The sequence below is a fragment of the Ruditapes philippinarum genome, unplaced genomic scaffold (assembly GCF_026571515.1).
Source record: "Ruditapes philippinarum isolate M1 unplaced genomic scaffold, ASM2657151v2 ctg5901_1_1_1_1, whole genome shotgun sequence".
NCBI lineage: Eukaryota > Metazoa > Mollusca > Bivalvia > Venerida > Veneridae > Ruditapes > Ruditapes philippinarum.
This window is the reverse complement of record NW_026865168.1, coordinates 130,094-144,980: the sequence shown is the minus strand read 5'-3', so window position 1 is coordinate 144,980 and position 14,887 is coordinate 130,094. Positions and strand designations below refer to the sequence as shown.

At 33.2% G+C, this 14,887-nt stretch overlaps 2 protein-coding genes across 2 annotated transcripts in view; both read left to right on the top strand.

Moving 5' to 3' along the window:
• Window positions 1–13,029, top strand: part of LOC132728093 (uncharacterized) — a 35,279-nt gene extending 22,250 nt beyond the window's left edge. The window contains exons 7-11 of the mRNA XM_060713704.1: window positions 9,407–9,553; window positions 10,123–10,140; window positions 10,564–10,646; window positions 12,308–12,371; window positions 12,876–13,029. Coding sequence (XP_060569687.1) covers window positions 9,407–9,553; window positions 10,123–10,140; window positions 10,564–10,611 — 213 coding nt within the window. The 3' untranslated portion in view covers window positions 10,612–10,646; window positions 12,308–12,371; window positions 12,876–13,029. The remainder of the gene's footprint in view (window positions 1–9,406; window positions 9,554–10,122; window positions 10,141–10,563; window positions 10,647–12,307; window positions 12,372–12,875) is intronic.
• On the top strand, window positions 386–4,392 carry LOC132728090 (uncharacterized). The gene is made up of 5 exons (XM_060713701.1): window positions 386–511; window positions 2,379–2,474; window positions 2,772–2,960; window positions 3,206–3,391; window positions 4,355–4,392. The coding sequence occupies exons 1-5, from the start codon at window positions 442–444 to the stop codon at window positions 4,390–4,392; spliced, it is 579 nt and encodes a 192-aa protein (XP_060569684.1). The 5' UTR covers window positions 386–441.
• Window positions 13,030–14,887: the final 1,858 nt, after the last annotated feature.

The window sequence follows — 14,887 nt, the reverse complement described above, 5'->3', positions numbered from 1 at the left end:
ACCAATAATTTGTGCAGATCATTCCCTCAATCAATTTACCCAAAATCATCATTTACTATAATCGTGGTAAGAATGGCCCTAAAAGTCGAGTTTCCGTTTAATTTTGAGCATATTTTTACATTATCTTTTGTTGTAGCTTTGACAATTTTAAGGGCTAGCTAGAAATTCAATTTTTTTATGGTTTTTTTTGCTTTTAAGCCTCAATAGAGCTCCTTTAAGCGGGGCATCAACATTTCATATTTTAATAAGTGCAGTTGCTCTTTTAATTGACATGCATTATTTATGAATGCATTTTTGTTAACCAACTTTCAATGTCGTTAAAAAGTAAAGTAGAAACTGTAAAACCCTAGATGAAAATATTGATCATAAATTTTAAGATAGATATAAAGGTTATTGGAACGCCTAGATTACTATTAAACCACAGCGGACAATTGAGACAGAATGTCTTCAAAGAAAGTGCAAAGTATTCATGTCTTACATTTTATTTTGATTGTTTGCTGCTTCAAAATAGGTTAGTGAATTTCTTAAATTTTAACCATTGTTTCATTTTGTAGTGTCGATCTTGATAGCAATTATTATTCCTTCGTTCATTATGTGATGTGATTATTATTCTAATGGGGTAAACGAATTTGGTCTTAATCGTTTATTTGTAAGTGTTTAACATTAAATGAAATGCATTTAAACATGTCAAATTAATACTTATCAAAGTGCTGAAGGCATTAGGAGGATGAAGTCTTTAAAACTCGGATATACCTATTATTTGCTATAAATATAAGAAATCTGTTAGAAACATCATATTTAATTACCACAAAGTGGTCTCTGACTTAGATAGTCAGTCTAATACTCCAACAACTTGACCCTGCAATACTGCTAAATTCTGTACTTCATATTACGGAAATATTTTACAAAATTTTACAATCGTAATTTTGATTTAATTTAAAAATTCAATAGTGATTTAAAAACTCTTCTGCGACAACGGATTAGCCAGCCTGTTTTTTGTGGCGATGTGATTTACAAACTTCGTAAGATTTTGGGTCATGGTAATTTTCTGCTGTTTTTAATAAAATCATTAAAATTTTATTCTTATTAAAAGAGGTTATGACCCTACTATTTTAAGACATACTGCATGCATAGTATTCAACCCTTTTACAGTTGGACACTACGCTTTCCTCTTTTGATTACATCAGACGAACCAAGTGGGAGACTCTATGATGGACAGTTCTTAGAGCCCTTTGGGACTGAATTGTCTTAATGTTCGTCTTCTGCCTTGCTTCGTCGGGCCCTTGTAGGCGATTTTCTTGTTGCTCTGTCTTCCTTTGGGACATTTAGTACTTTAGTTATGGTCATTGGGTTTAGTTTTATATGTTTCTACATGATCATTTTTGTGATTTACTTATTTAACCTTTTGAAACTATAACAACTGTTAGAATTTCACTTGGCTGGGATTCATTTTACACACTGTCTCGTTTATAGGGAGATGGTCGGGCTAAGAGTGAGGTTTGATGCACCATTAACCGGTTTAAACTCCCCACCAGTAATTGTGCTGCCGACCTTTCCAATGCGGCGCCCCTCTGTGTTCCTCAGATGTATGTCTATGTTGTTTCATACTGTTTTGGTGACACTTTTGCTTGTTACCCTTGTTCTTTTCTCGTCTAAGGTAAGTATCTTTTCTTTTGCCCCTAGTCTTATTTCTTTAATGTCCCCCCCTTCCCCGGGTCTCCTGTGCCCTTCCCCTGAGCCCTTTGACTTCGTGGGCCTATTATTCAATCATTTATTTGTTTTCTTTGAATTCCTTATCAAATACAGTTTGTTTATTGTTCTGGTGATTGGCCTGTCCGTGCTCTGCCTTGTGTCCTGTCCTGTTTTTGTTTGGGTCCGCCTGGGCTCCTGACCACTGGTTCTTGTTGCTGGTTCGTGTGGGGGTTGCATTCATTGAACGCCGCCTTTCTTTGTTGATCTTGTTTATCATATTTTATGTTCCGTTTATGTAACTAAGGCTAGAATTTTCAGTGCACATGCTGTCCATGAACTTGTGTCATAATTTTGTCATAACATGGAAAACTTTTATGATAAAGCAGAAAGTTTGGATGTTCTGACAAAGTAAATAAGCCTCATCTGAGAGGAGTATCATGCCCTTATCCTTATTTTACTCTTGCTTGCTTAAACTCCGGTGGAATAATTTTCAAATTTTCTGAAGTTCAAGAATAAAATACCAAACTATCGTACAGAAGGATTGTGAAAAGCCATTCCCGCATGGACAGCGTTTTTTTAACTGTGTTGTATCGAAAACGTCTTTTAACTTTTGTCTGTGTATGAACTTAGTTTCGCAAGAAAATAAACAATAATATATGGAATTGCAAACTCATTTCTATCAACAGGATTGTATCAAGCCTTATCAACAACTGATGGAACAACGAATCACATAAAATTAAATGTTCTGACTATCTCTGCTGCCTCAATGTCCAGTTCAACAGGTTTGTTAAATACTGATCTTATATTTATTTTCTAATGATGCCGAGAAAACCATTTAGGCATTTTGGTCAAGAGGACGCCCTTTACTGTTAATGCTCCCTTAACAATTCTTGAGATAGCACATCATATCATGGTCGAACTTGAACAAACTTTATCTATTGTGCCGATCTACTTTTTTAACTACAGTATAATCTATATTGATTGCATATCGACATATAAAAAAAAACACCATGGCTTTTCCTTTGCCAATAAAATAAGATAATTGAGTACAATCATTGTATCGCTTTACGTATTTACAGAGAATATGAATTGTGAAAACTTGGAGTACGTGCATAATATTGGCAACAAAGCTTATTACAATTGGTATGTTGGTTTTAATGACTGGTACAACAGCACATTTTGGGGAGGTCACGTGCAGATTCCCTGGAAAGGAAGTTTAGACAAAGGTTGCTCAAAATGGCCAAATAGTACGCTTGCAATGTTAAATGGTAGGTATTTTAAAATAATTCTATTTTCTTTTGCAAGTTACTTTACAATGAATCAATCGTGCCTTTAATCTTCAGTAATGATATACTTATCGTACTGAACATGTCATTCGAGATAAGCATCTTGGCAAAGGAAATAATAAAAACTAACTCAGTGTTCATGCCGTAGCTTTGTGGTAGGAAGAAAAACAAGCATTTGCCAGTTGTAAATATATTATTTGTTAAAACGGATATATTTTTCACATCAGAGAAACACGTGGATATAGCAGAAATAGGCGAGGATGTTATTACAATGAAAGCTTGCATATTGAATCACACTGATGAATGCATTAGCAATTTCACTGTGGAAATGAGAACTTGTAATGGTCACTTACTATACAGATTTGTAAGGGATTATGACAGCAACATTCACTACAGTACTTACATATGTTTCGGTATGCTTTCTCTATTTACATAATGACATATTGACATTTTAAATCTGACTACGGATAAAGTCATTTCATAATGAATGGAAATCAAATTCAAAGGCATATAACTAATTTTGTTTTCTGTTTTCATATTCTAAGATCATGAAAAGGTTAATTATATCGAACAGATTCTTTCATTTATGAATTCTAGCCAATGATTAAACATAATTGTCAACAATATCAAACCTGTTAAATGGCAATGTTTAGAAACAAACGATTGTTGTAAATGATGACGGTTGTCCTTATATAGTATATATGTATGGCATCTTAATAGTTAAACTTTTGTCTTAAAATCTTATTTTTAATTTTATTGCAGATAGAATATATACAGATTGTAAGTATCAAGCAAAATTAGTAACTCAACAATTTAAAGAAAAACATGTTTTCAATATTTTTTAAAGATCTTTTTAAACCTTTTATCAGAATGCAACTAGATTATACTGTTTCATATCATTTAAACTTTGTTGAGAACGCAGGTACAAACTAATCGGCAATCAAAACAAACAAATGCTTATTACTGAAAATAATGACAAATAAATCTTCTTTTCAGCTTGCCAGTCATACAGGTGGACAGTACATCAAAAATGACATACAAGGTGTATCAACCTTTCTATTGGTAGTACAAAAATCAAGTCATCACGTACGATTTACTGCAGCAAAAATACTAATAAAACAGTACCAAATATAGAAATCTATAGCAGCAAATGGATATAGCGTTGTCAAAACGTATGCAAACTTAGGCGGAAAGTTTCAATTAAAAATTCTAAATTACCGGCCTGTCATTCATTTCAAGTATTAGATTTAACATCACCGAGAGGCTAAACATGGTTGATTCATCTATTGTTGAATTAATTCATCCTTTCGTACAAGATGGATTATTGGGGTATATTTATTTTATTACTGGAACAAAGAATACATTTATATTTTCAGAGAGGATACCACACCTAAAAATGTCCCAGTCAGGCTAAACCTCTGCTTTGTTGACAAAAACCATGATAATTATCGTAACTACATTGAAAAGTATTGTACTAGTTACCTTTATGCAAGAAAATGTGGTGGGAAAATACAGTTTGATATTTCAATTTATAGGCTTACCTTACGTATTCCTTTATGTTTTAGTAAACTATTTTTCACACAGGAGAACTTAAATTGCAAAGAAAACAAAACTTTTTCATGCCATAATCAAGGTACATGTTTCTGTGATTGATTGATATATATTTACACATAGTGATACCCTTTATTATATCTGCAAGCAGATGTAATAACATATAACATACAGGCATATCTATATACGAGTAACTTAGTTCAACATATTGTATGATTTGTTAATATTCAATTATACATGTATGAGATATGTTTTGGATAAAATTTTTAATCACGCCATAAAAAGTTCGGTCGCTGTAAGTTTGAACTGAATACCATAATGAAAATTTACATTTAACAGAATGTTAACCTTTTTTTAGCTTACCTTAGCTTGCTCTGGATGAGCTTTTAGATCGTTGAATGTCCGTCTTCGCCGGCCATTGTCCGTCGTCTGTCGTCCGTCCACATTTGTTCGTTAACACTTTAGCGGTCACATTTTTGGCTCAATCATCATCAAACTTGGTCATAAAAAACTTGTTAACACTCTAGTGGTTACTGTTGTTATCCAAATATCCTTGAAATTGGTCAAAAAGTTTGTTTTGATGATTTCTAGGTCAAGTATATTTGAATATGGGTCACCTGGGGTCAACAACTAGGTCACACCGCCCAAATATGGAAACATGTTGTTAACACTCTAGTGGTCACATTTATGACTCAATCGTCATCAAACTTTGTCAGGATGATGTCTAGTTAACTGCTCAATTGAGTATAAACATGGGTTATCTCTGATGAAAACTAGTCACAGGAGCTAAAAATAGAAAAATATTGTTCACACTCTTGTGGCAACTGTTGCTATCCAAATATCCTGGAAATTGGTCTGGTAGTTTGTTTTGAAGATTTCTAGGTATTGTTGAAATATACGTCACCTGGGATCAAAAACTAGGTCATGCTGTCCACATATAGAAAAAACTTTGTTAACACTGTAGTGGTCACTTGTTTGACTCAATTGTCATCAAACTTTGTCAGGATGCTTGTCTAAAAAATTCCTCGGATGAGTTTGATTGGTCAGGTGAGCGAACTAGGGCCATCTAGGCCCTATTGTTTATAAATTGAGCACATTTTGCTACCAAGCATTGGAAATCAATTCACAAGTTAGCAATGACAATGACTTAATAGATAGCCCGACGCATCATCTAAATTTTGTTTTCTTTTGGAGACAGAGTATATATTAAACATCTTGTTACATATATTTTCTTTTTAAGGTAATCAGTTATTGTCCATGTCATTATATGAAATCGAATCATGATTATTTACATTGCTCACCTAAAATGTTATTATATATGTTTTTGCAGTGAACTACAACAATATAGCGGAAATAAAACACAGACAAAACAGCGTCAGTGATAACAGAATTATATATAGACCATACATTCAGTTCAGATGTTCATTTGTCATGACTGGTGATACTGCATACAAAGTTACATGGTTAAAACCTCATTACATAATTATTTGATTTGATACTTTTATTTTTGAGATTTTTCAATTTCTACGATTTTATTTTAAAGAGGAATGGCAAAACGGTTACGAAACAATAGAACAATGCAATGATTTACAAATTCAATATTTTCATTTTTCGTGAATTTACTTATGTACATATCAATCATTTTCGGACCTCGGATGCTCTACTATTTTCTCTTTGAATACAACTAAACATATGATGTAATATACATTTGTATGTTCGAACGTTTCCTAAAATATAACTGATTAATATAGAGCAAAGTAGTCCTCGGCACAATCAATAGATAGTTTTCATGTAAATTAGTATAACATTTAATATAAAGAACATTTCATTTGTCGTTTTTAGTGTTGAAAATGTACGTTGTGTTGTTAAGAAAGGACAAAAGGAGAAGTATGTAAATGAACAAAATGCTATGTATATATAAAAAAGACATAATGTCCTATGTATCTCTTTCAAAAAGGTATATTAATGGAACACAATGGAGTGAGACAGGATATTTATCTAAACCGGATGACCTTGTATTAAGCGGAGATTCTTTAAATCAATTACGACTTGGATACGAGGTAGATAAAATCAGGGGATAAATATTTTACCGTTTATAAATCTGCCATAAATAATAAATATACATATTTGATATACGTTCCTTAAAGTTCGTAAATACGATTAAAGGGCCGTTTAACTCTTGTATTGTCTAAATGTCCACACTTTGAATACATTCCATGTTAAATGTTAAGTTGTGGTACAGTGCTCCGGGTTATGATTAAAGCAACAACAACAATATATAACTTGTACCTTCATTATTTTAAACTATATGAATACATTGAATCATTCCAATTGCAGAGCAGCATACTGTACAGCCACTAATTATTTGTAACAGCAGTGTAATTTCGTTCCAGGATAGCAATTTATAATAAATATTACTTCTCTTACACCAGTCAACAACAATCAAAGTCTTTGTCACCTAAAGGGTGTTGCTTTTAAGAAATTGTACACTGTATTTTGAAGACTTGAGAGTTCACAAATAGCTATTGTGTTCATTTCCTAATAAAACTAACTCAACTACTAAGGGTTTTGGGTACATATAAGTATCTTTGAATAAAAGGATAAAACATTTCGTTTCAGGTGAAATGCGGTGTCATTGCAGATGGGATAACAGATGAAAAATTGAGCAATAACATTTTCGCAGGTTGGAAGGTAATATATCAACGATATTATTTGTATAATCATTTAATGAAAAATTTGTTTACAACTTTAAAAAGTTATTGATTTAGGTATGAATTCCTTCCGGGCATACTTAATTACGTATGGTGTGAATGTGATATGAATGGTTTACAAGACATATTAAATCTTCTGATACACATACATGGCAAGAGTAATACAATTGGTAATAGAAAGATTATCGAAACACGTACGCTAAATGATTTATACGGGGGAGGAAGCGTCCCACTGCCGGGTTGTTTTTGATGTTGTTTTGTGTCTCTCTCCTTTGCATCAAATCAATTTCCCCTTTTCGTGATAATATAACCCCCAGAAAAAATAAAACCAAAAATAAAGACAAGAACATAGAAAGAAATTATTACTTTCTGTTATCATAATAAGTAAACCCAATAAACCAAGCAGTCTCTAATTCCCGATTAACTTGCATTCCAGTTAACACACCTTGCATTTTATGGGTTATAACGATTTTACTCGGACGACATTTTCAAACTAGAAATGTCTCTTCTACAAGAATGATAAATATATATCATACTTATGTATCTTATGTGGTGGTATAGATTTTACAGACAAATCCGAAGACTTCCCAAAAAATGGTTAGCTATTATTGAGTTGGAACAAGTACAGTATTTGGGTTGTACTATATTACTGGAGGGGGATTTTTTGCAAAGGAAAGCTTTCACTTTTAGACTTTAAACCCGGGGAAAATTGAGCAAAAAAACCCTGGAAAAACCACGTGATAAAGTTTGAAATAACAGTAAAATCTTCTCGAAAAATTTAAAGGGTTGAAATAACATTACACATATCTACTGAGGGTGGGCACAAAATTTCTTTGCAGGTTATAAATAAATTTTTAATTCTTGATTTTACGTTTTGCCCAAATATGTTTAAAGAAATTTTTTTTTAAAATAATTAATATTTTTTCTTTTGCGAAAATGAAATAAATGTTTTTAAATAAGATTTAATTTTTATAGATAAAGTTTGGTAAAAAAAAGGGTTTTAGGAAAAAGGGAAGGGAATTGAGGGGAAAAGGGATTCATTATACAAAAGAAAAATTAAGAAATAGCAGAAAATAATAATGAAAATAAGGGAATTGGTTTAAAGAAAATTCGCACAATGGGTGCGTTTTACGGGCGTTTGGGATGTGGGTGTTTTAAAAACCGCCCGGTTTCGCAAAAAAAATGTGATTTTTTTTGGATGAATGAATTCCCGGGGTTTTAACGGTGATATGGCGATTTGCGAGTTCCAGGGCGTTTAAATTTGGGGGATTTTTTGGTTTGGGATCCCTTTTAATAATTTTGGGCCCCATGGTTTTTTTCGGCCCCCTTCCCCCACTCCCCGCTCTAAAATGGTAAGTCTTAAAAGCGCCGTCACAAAGTTGTGCGGTGAGCGCCCCCAAAATCCCCGTAAACCCCGGGGAAAACCCGGGGTTCCCAAATTGGTTTTCCCTTTCGGGGTTTTCAGGGCGCCCTTGTGCGTTGTAGGAGATGCCTACAGAGTTACTACGGCGTGCTTACTGCGATCCCACTGCGCTTTTATCAGAACGTCGAGTGACAGCGTTTGTTTTAAGCATGCTCAAAATACGCGCCGTTGGTCGGCGTTCTATGCGAATCCACTACGATGCTGCGGCGATGTTTGCGATCATACTGCGCTGACCTCGGCGTTCTGAATTTTCTTTTGACGCCGTGAGAACGCCGCCTTAGTGTCACAGGGGTTTAAACCATAATAAAGAGTATGTGTTATACACATTATATAAACGCAAGGGAAATACTGATATGTGGACACTATACAATATTTTGAACTTATTCCATGCAGACTTTAGAAAAATACTACTTTTACAAAGTTCAAGCAGTTTACTAATTTTCAAGTTTTCCCGCTAAGATCAATTTACACTCATGTTGTAGTTCAATTAATCGGTTTAGATGACTAATTCATTGGTTATATAAAAAGAAACCATAATATATCATAAACTGTTCAATGTGGAAACTTAATATATAATAATTGCAGACTACAAAAGTGACCCTTCTCAAACTTTGATGAGTACTATGTTTGACTTTTCTGTAATGAACATATGTCAATTTCTACATTAACTAGAGAATAAAGAGTTTATATTTTATCTAGTTATACATCTGTATTGAACATGAGTCTATTTCTACATTATTTAGAGTTTGATGGTAGGTGATGTTTGGAACTCCAGCATCAAGTATAGATTTAGATTAACTACAATAGATCATGACTACGATGACAAACTGAACTTTGACATGGAGTTGCTTGTAACTAAGTCTGAACTGACAGAAGTAGTAAATACTGAGGTAAGATAAAATTGTCGAGCTATACATTGAGGTACTTTATACAGAACTAATTAAATTTGTTATTACTGAGGTAAAATAAAATTGTTGGCGTATACATAGAGGTGGATGTAACAAAGTCAGAGTTGGTAAATAAAGAGGTAAACTATAATTGATTTTCTCATACATCAATGTGCTTGTTACAAAGTCTGTATTAACAGAGTTAGTAGATAAAGAGGTAAGATAAAATTGTTGGCCTATACATGGAGGTGATTCAAACAAAACCTCTAGTGTTGGTAACTACTGAGATAAGGTTAAATTGTCAAGCTAATACATATAACAAAATCTGAACTGACAAAGTTGGAAGATACAAATGAAAACATTTGCCTAGACATAGAGGTACTTCTTTCACATTAACAATAACAGAGTTTGTAGATAAAAAGGTAAAATAAATTTGTCAGCCTTTACATGCAGTGTTTGTTGCAAAGTTTACTGGTAGAAAATTATGAAATTCTAAAATAACAAATTGAATATCAATATGCTGTGTTTGTATTCAATAGAACCTTAAAATTGTATATCTTTAAATATTTTAGCGCATTGGAATCGTTGCGGTAAGATCAAAATCAATTCAATTCTAAGGATCATAACATTTTAATGTCGAAATTCTTTGAAAGTAGTAATTACTTTTTAAGCTTTATAACGTACATGTTTTAAAATGGGTACACTTTTGTGCATCTGTAGATGTAAATGCATGAAACAAGGTTGCGTTTGCCTTTTATTTGATAAGCAACTGCAATGCAATCTTATTTAATAATTTGAAGACAGAGTTTTTATTTATCAATAAAATGGCTGTTTGTAGTTTTGTGTGTATTTTTTTCTTTGTGTGCGTGCGTACGTGTTTGTATGTGTGTGTGTTATCGTTTGTTTATTTGTTTTTTGTAAGTATGTTATGTCATTTTCCTTATAAGATTTTTGTTTATGTTTTTTACCATATAGTTTAGATGAACAATATTCTTATGTTATGTAATATAAAGGTTGAGGTGACACACTCGGCATTGCATAGATACAAACGCTGCTACTAGCATGCTGACCCGCACGTGCGAACTGCGGACGGAAGGTTAGTGTGCATTGGTAACTTATAATACTAAGAGATGAGGTACCTGGGCTTTCAAAGAAAATGTCCTTACTTATGACTTCTATGACTCAAAATTCCTGAGTAGCAATGCTGAGTGGCATTTGTACATTGTGAATAAAAGGGTCTGTCATTGTATTTCTTAACTTTTCTTACTAGGAAGATGCATTTATCTATAGTCTTTATTTTTGAGTAAAGATAAAAATGTTTATTGCAACGGTCTTAAGTGAGTTCTTTATTTGGTTTTATAAACTGAGACTTAGGATGCACTCAGGACTTTGTATGAAGCACAGCCCTGGTATTTAAAAATTCGTAAAAATCGCCCCGTACATACAATCAGAAATGTTATACATGTATTTCCTATCCTTAAAAGTATTCAACATGAAAGATTGTCTGTGATACTTTTAGTTTAATTTATATACCTAGATGGGTGCATCCAGTATTTCTTATTTGAATTTTGCCTGCTTTTTAAATTTGTCTTTTGACGTCTTGTCTTTGGAATGCATGCTTAAAATGTCTCATTTCTCTATAAAAATTCCATTTTATTTAGTACCGCCCATTGTTTTATCGTATTCCTTTAATTACGAATAAAACGCCGCTTTAAATGGAATGTCACTTACATGTCACATTGAATAGTCCATGATAACCGCCGTATGAACACATCTGCAGAGATTTCCGAAATCAACATTTTACCTTTTCATGTTAAATGTTGGATTCTGCTCGAGTCGATGATGAATTGTATAAGAACTTCATTTAACTTTGTTATATTAAAAATAAGGAACGTTATAGTTCCTAAAAATATTTAAATGTAAAGACAGGAATTTTATAATTTCAAATTTGATAAGCTTTATAAAATTTGTATATATCTAAATCAACACTAGACTTAGATTGTATTAGGTATGTTTGTATAGATATTTCGGGCAACAATTGGTCGGTGATCACATGTTTTATAGTGTATAGGTATTTCGGGCAACAATTGGTCAGTGATCATATGTTTTATAGTGTATAGGTATTTCGGGCAACAATTGGTCGCTGATCACATGTTTTATGGTGAATAGGTATTTGGGGCAACAATTGGTCGCTGATCACATGTTTTATAGTGTATAGGTATTTCGGGCAACAATTGGTCAGTGATCACATGTTTTATAGTGTATAGGTATTTCGGGTAACAATTGGTCAGTGATCACATGTTTTATAGTGTATAGGTATTTCGGGCAACAATTGGTCGGTGATCACATGTTTTATAGTGTATAGGTATTTCGGGCAACAATTGGTCAGTGATCACATGTTTTATAATGTATAGATATTTCGGGCAACAATTGGTCGCTGATCACATGTTTTATAGTGTATAAATATTTCGGGCAACAATTGGTCAGTGATCACATGTTTTATAGTGTATAGGTATTTCGGGCAACAATTGGTCGGTGATCACATGTTTTATAGTGTATAGGTATTTCGGGCAACAATTGGTCAGTGATCACATGTTTTATAATGTATAGATATTTCGGGCAACAATTGGTCGCTGATCACATGTTTTATAGTGTATAAATATTTCGGGCAACAATTGGTCAGTGATCACATGTTTTATAGTGTATAGGTATTTCGGGCAACAATTGGTCAGTGATCACATGTTTTATAGTGTATAGGTATTTCGGGCAACAATTGGTCGCTGATCACATGTTTTATAGAAACAAAGCATATCAGACAGAGGTAAGTTTTAATTGACATATATTTGAGGCTAAATCTTATTTAAACATTAGTGCCTATAAGAATTGAAACTTAATTGACATTGCTTTGAAACCGTGAAGTTGGACTAAAATATTACATTTTTATCACGAAGATTTTCATATAGTAGCTATGTTTTTATTATCAACACATATGGTGTACATTTATATTTTATTAAGTAATGTATGCATTTTAAGCATTATTTGCATGATATTTGGCCAATAATAGACATAACGGTAATACAAGATAGCAACCGTTGACACTCGTCCACATATACCTTAGTCAAAATATTTCAACTTCAAAAGTTAACTTTTACTTTTTGTTCTAGGTCAGAATATCACTGGGAGATATTGCCCATGCATAAAACAATACTAATTAAACATAAGAACGGCCGGTTTTTACATTTATTACAACAAAATTGTTGTTTTCAACAACAAAAACTACTTTTCGGTAACAAATTTATACCTTGATGCTTACATCACGTAAAAGGTTCATGAGTATGCCAGATACTGTAATAATAATGGCGGAGCAGTGTGTGCTTGCGGTGTAGCCATCAGGTCAGGGGCCGATGTCTTTGTAATTAACAGATGTGGCAACTATACGATATTAGACTTCATGCAATGTAATGATGGAGGAATCATTGATGTTTAACGGATCCATGATTATCGTTACAAGGTATTGGTTTCCTTTCTTCATCTGAAACTTGCATGTACTATTTTGAAAGGAGAGGTTCATTAAATTTGTTTTAAGGAATAAAAGTAATTCTTGGCATCACACGCCTCTGTTGTCGGGACCGAAAAACTCTTCTTTGATGGTGCTAAATCTAAGACATGATTTTAACATATGCCTTTTTGCGCTTCCTTGTAAATCCTTACGGGAACATTAAAGCCTGTGTGACTATAAGCAATCAGACAGCCTTATGTATAAAAGACATCGGCTCTGTTTATGTTTTATAATGTCTGTAATAATAATTCAATTGTTTTAAGCCCATTTTTTTATTTTGTAATTGAGATTGATATTTGCAAATAATTAAGGTGTAATGAAGTTCGATGTACGTTCATTTTTTAACAGGGTGGTTTAATATGGGATGTTGCACGTATTCATTATCCGTCATGCACAGACTCAATCAAACCGGGTCTGCAAGTCTCTTGTAATTTTGTTGTGATTAATGCTTCCGAGGGATCACTTGTTTCCAGATTTTTTTAATATGTATTTCAATGTGAAGTATATTTTCTAATTTAGATTGTGATTCTTGTGTTTGTATAAACTATGCTTTGATTCAAAGCATTATCTTTCAAATGCTACCAAATTAAAATCACGTGAGTAGTCGACCGTTTAAGAATCATATTGAAATTTAAAAATACCTTACACGAGCAACTGCATGTAAAATATGGATGGTAAACGCTCAGTTGAAAGTTCTGGAATATGGGCTTACATAAAAGCTCAAGATAAGTTAAGAAAATATGTTGTAAATCTTTATAAGAATATTAATTTTGTAATATTTATGGCAACAAAGAAGTATCTTATGCAACTATTTCGAGGTAGATGCATAAATTTAAAATGGGCACGCGTCAATTAAAGATGCCTGTAAGGCTGGTAGAAAGCGCTCCATGGTTACTGATAAATATTCCAAAATTATCATTGGGAAAGATGCCAGACTTCGACTTTTCAAGATAGCCCATATCGCAGGGATATCAAAATGTTCATATCATACGATTCTGAAAAATCACTTGACAGTTAGGCGAATAACTACCAGACGGATGTCCCATTTCCTTATATCTTACCAGAAGAATGAGCGAGTGCAATGCTCTCGAAAACGTACTCTAAACGCTTCCTTAATATGACAATCGCCGTTTTTCTAATATTGTGACTTGTGATGAAAGCTGGTTTTACTGTTTTATGCCAGTTGACTTCGAAAACGTAACCATATCTACAAAGGAGCTACAGTAACTGCAATTTTTTTCGAGAAAATGAATGATTGTCCTTAAACATCCAACATATTCTCCAGACTTGGGACCCTGTAAAATTTTCCTCATTTACAGACTGAAAAGATACGCAAATCATCTTGCAGGTCATCGCTACAAGAACAGAACAGAATTCTGTTGGCCATTTTTTCAGGTATTGAAAAAAATACCTAAGAGGGATTATGTTGAAACATTAAAATTGGATAAAACGTCTGAAACTTTGTAGGAGAAGATTATTCCGAAGGGCTGAAAATTGTAAAACATTTGCTCTTTTGTTACATTAAATTATAATATTGCATTACATATTGACCCAACCTTTAATGTTTTATTTATTTACTTATTTATTTGCTATCCAGCTAGCTTACGAAACGTCGGTGGATATACTCAGGTGCCTGAAATAATGCACGGAAGGGCACCTGAGGTATTCCTCCACCAGTAAAGCTGGAACGTCGCCAAATGACCTATACGGTGTCTGTGTGACGTAAAACCCAAACAAGCAAACAAACTTATTTATTTTGCCATTGAGCTTGGTGTTTG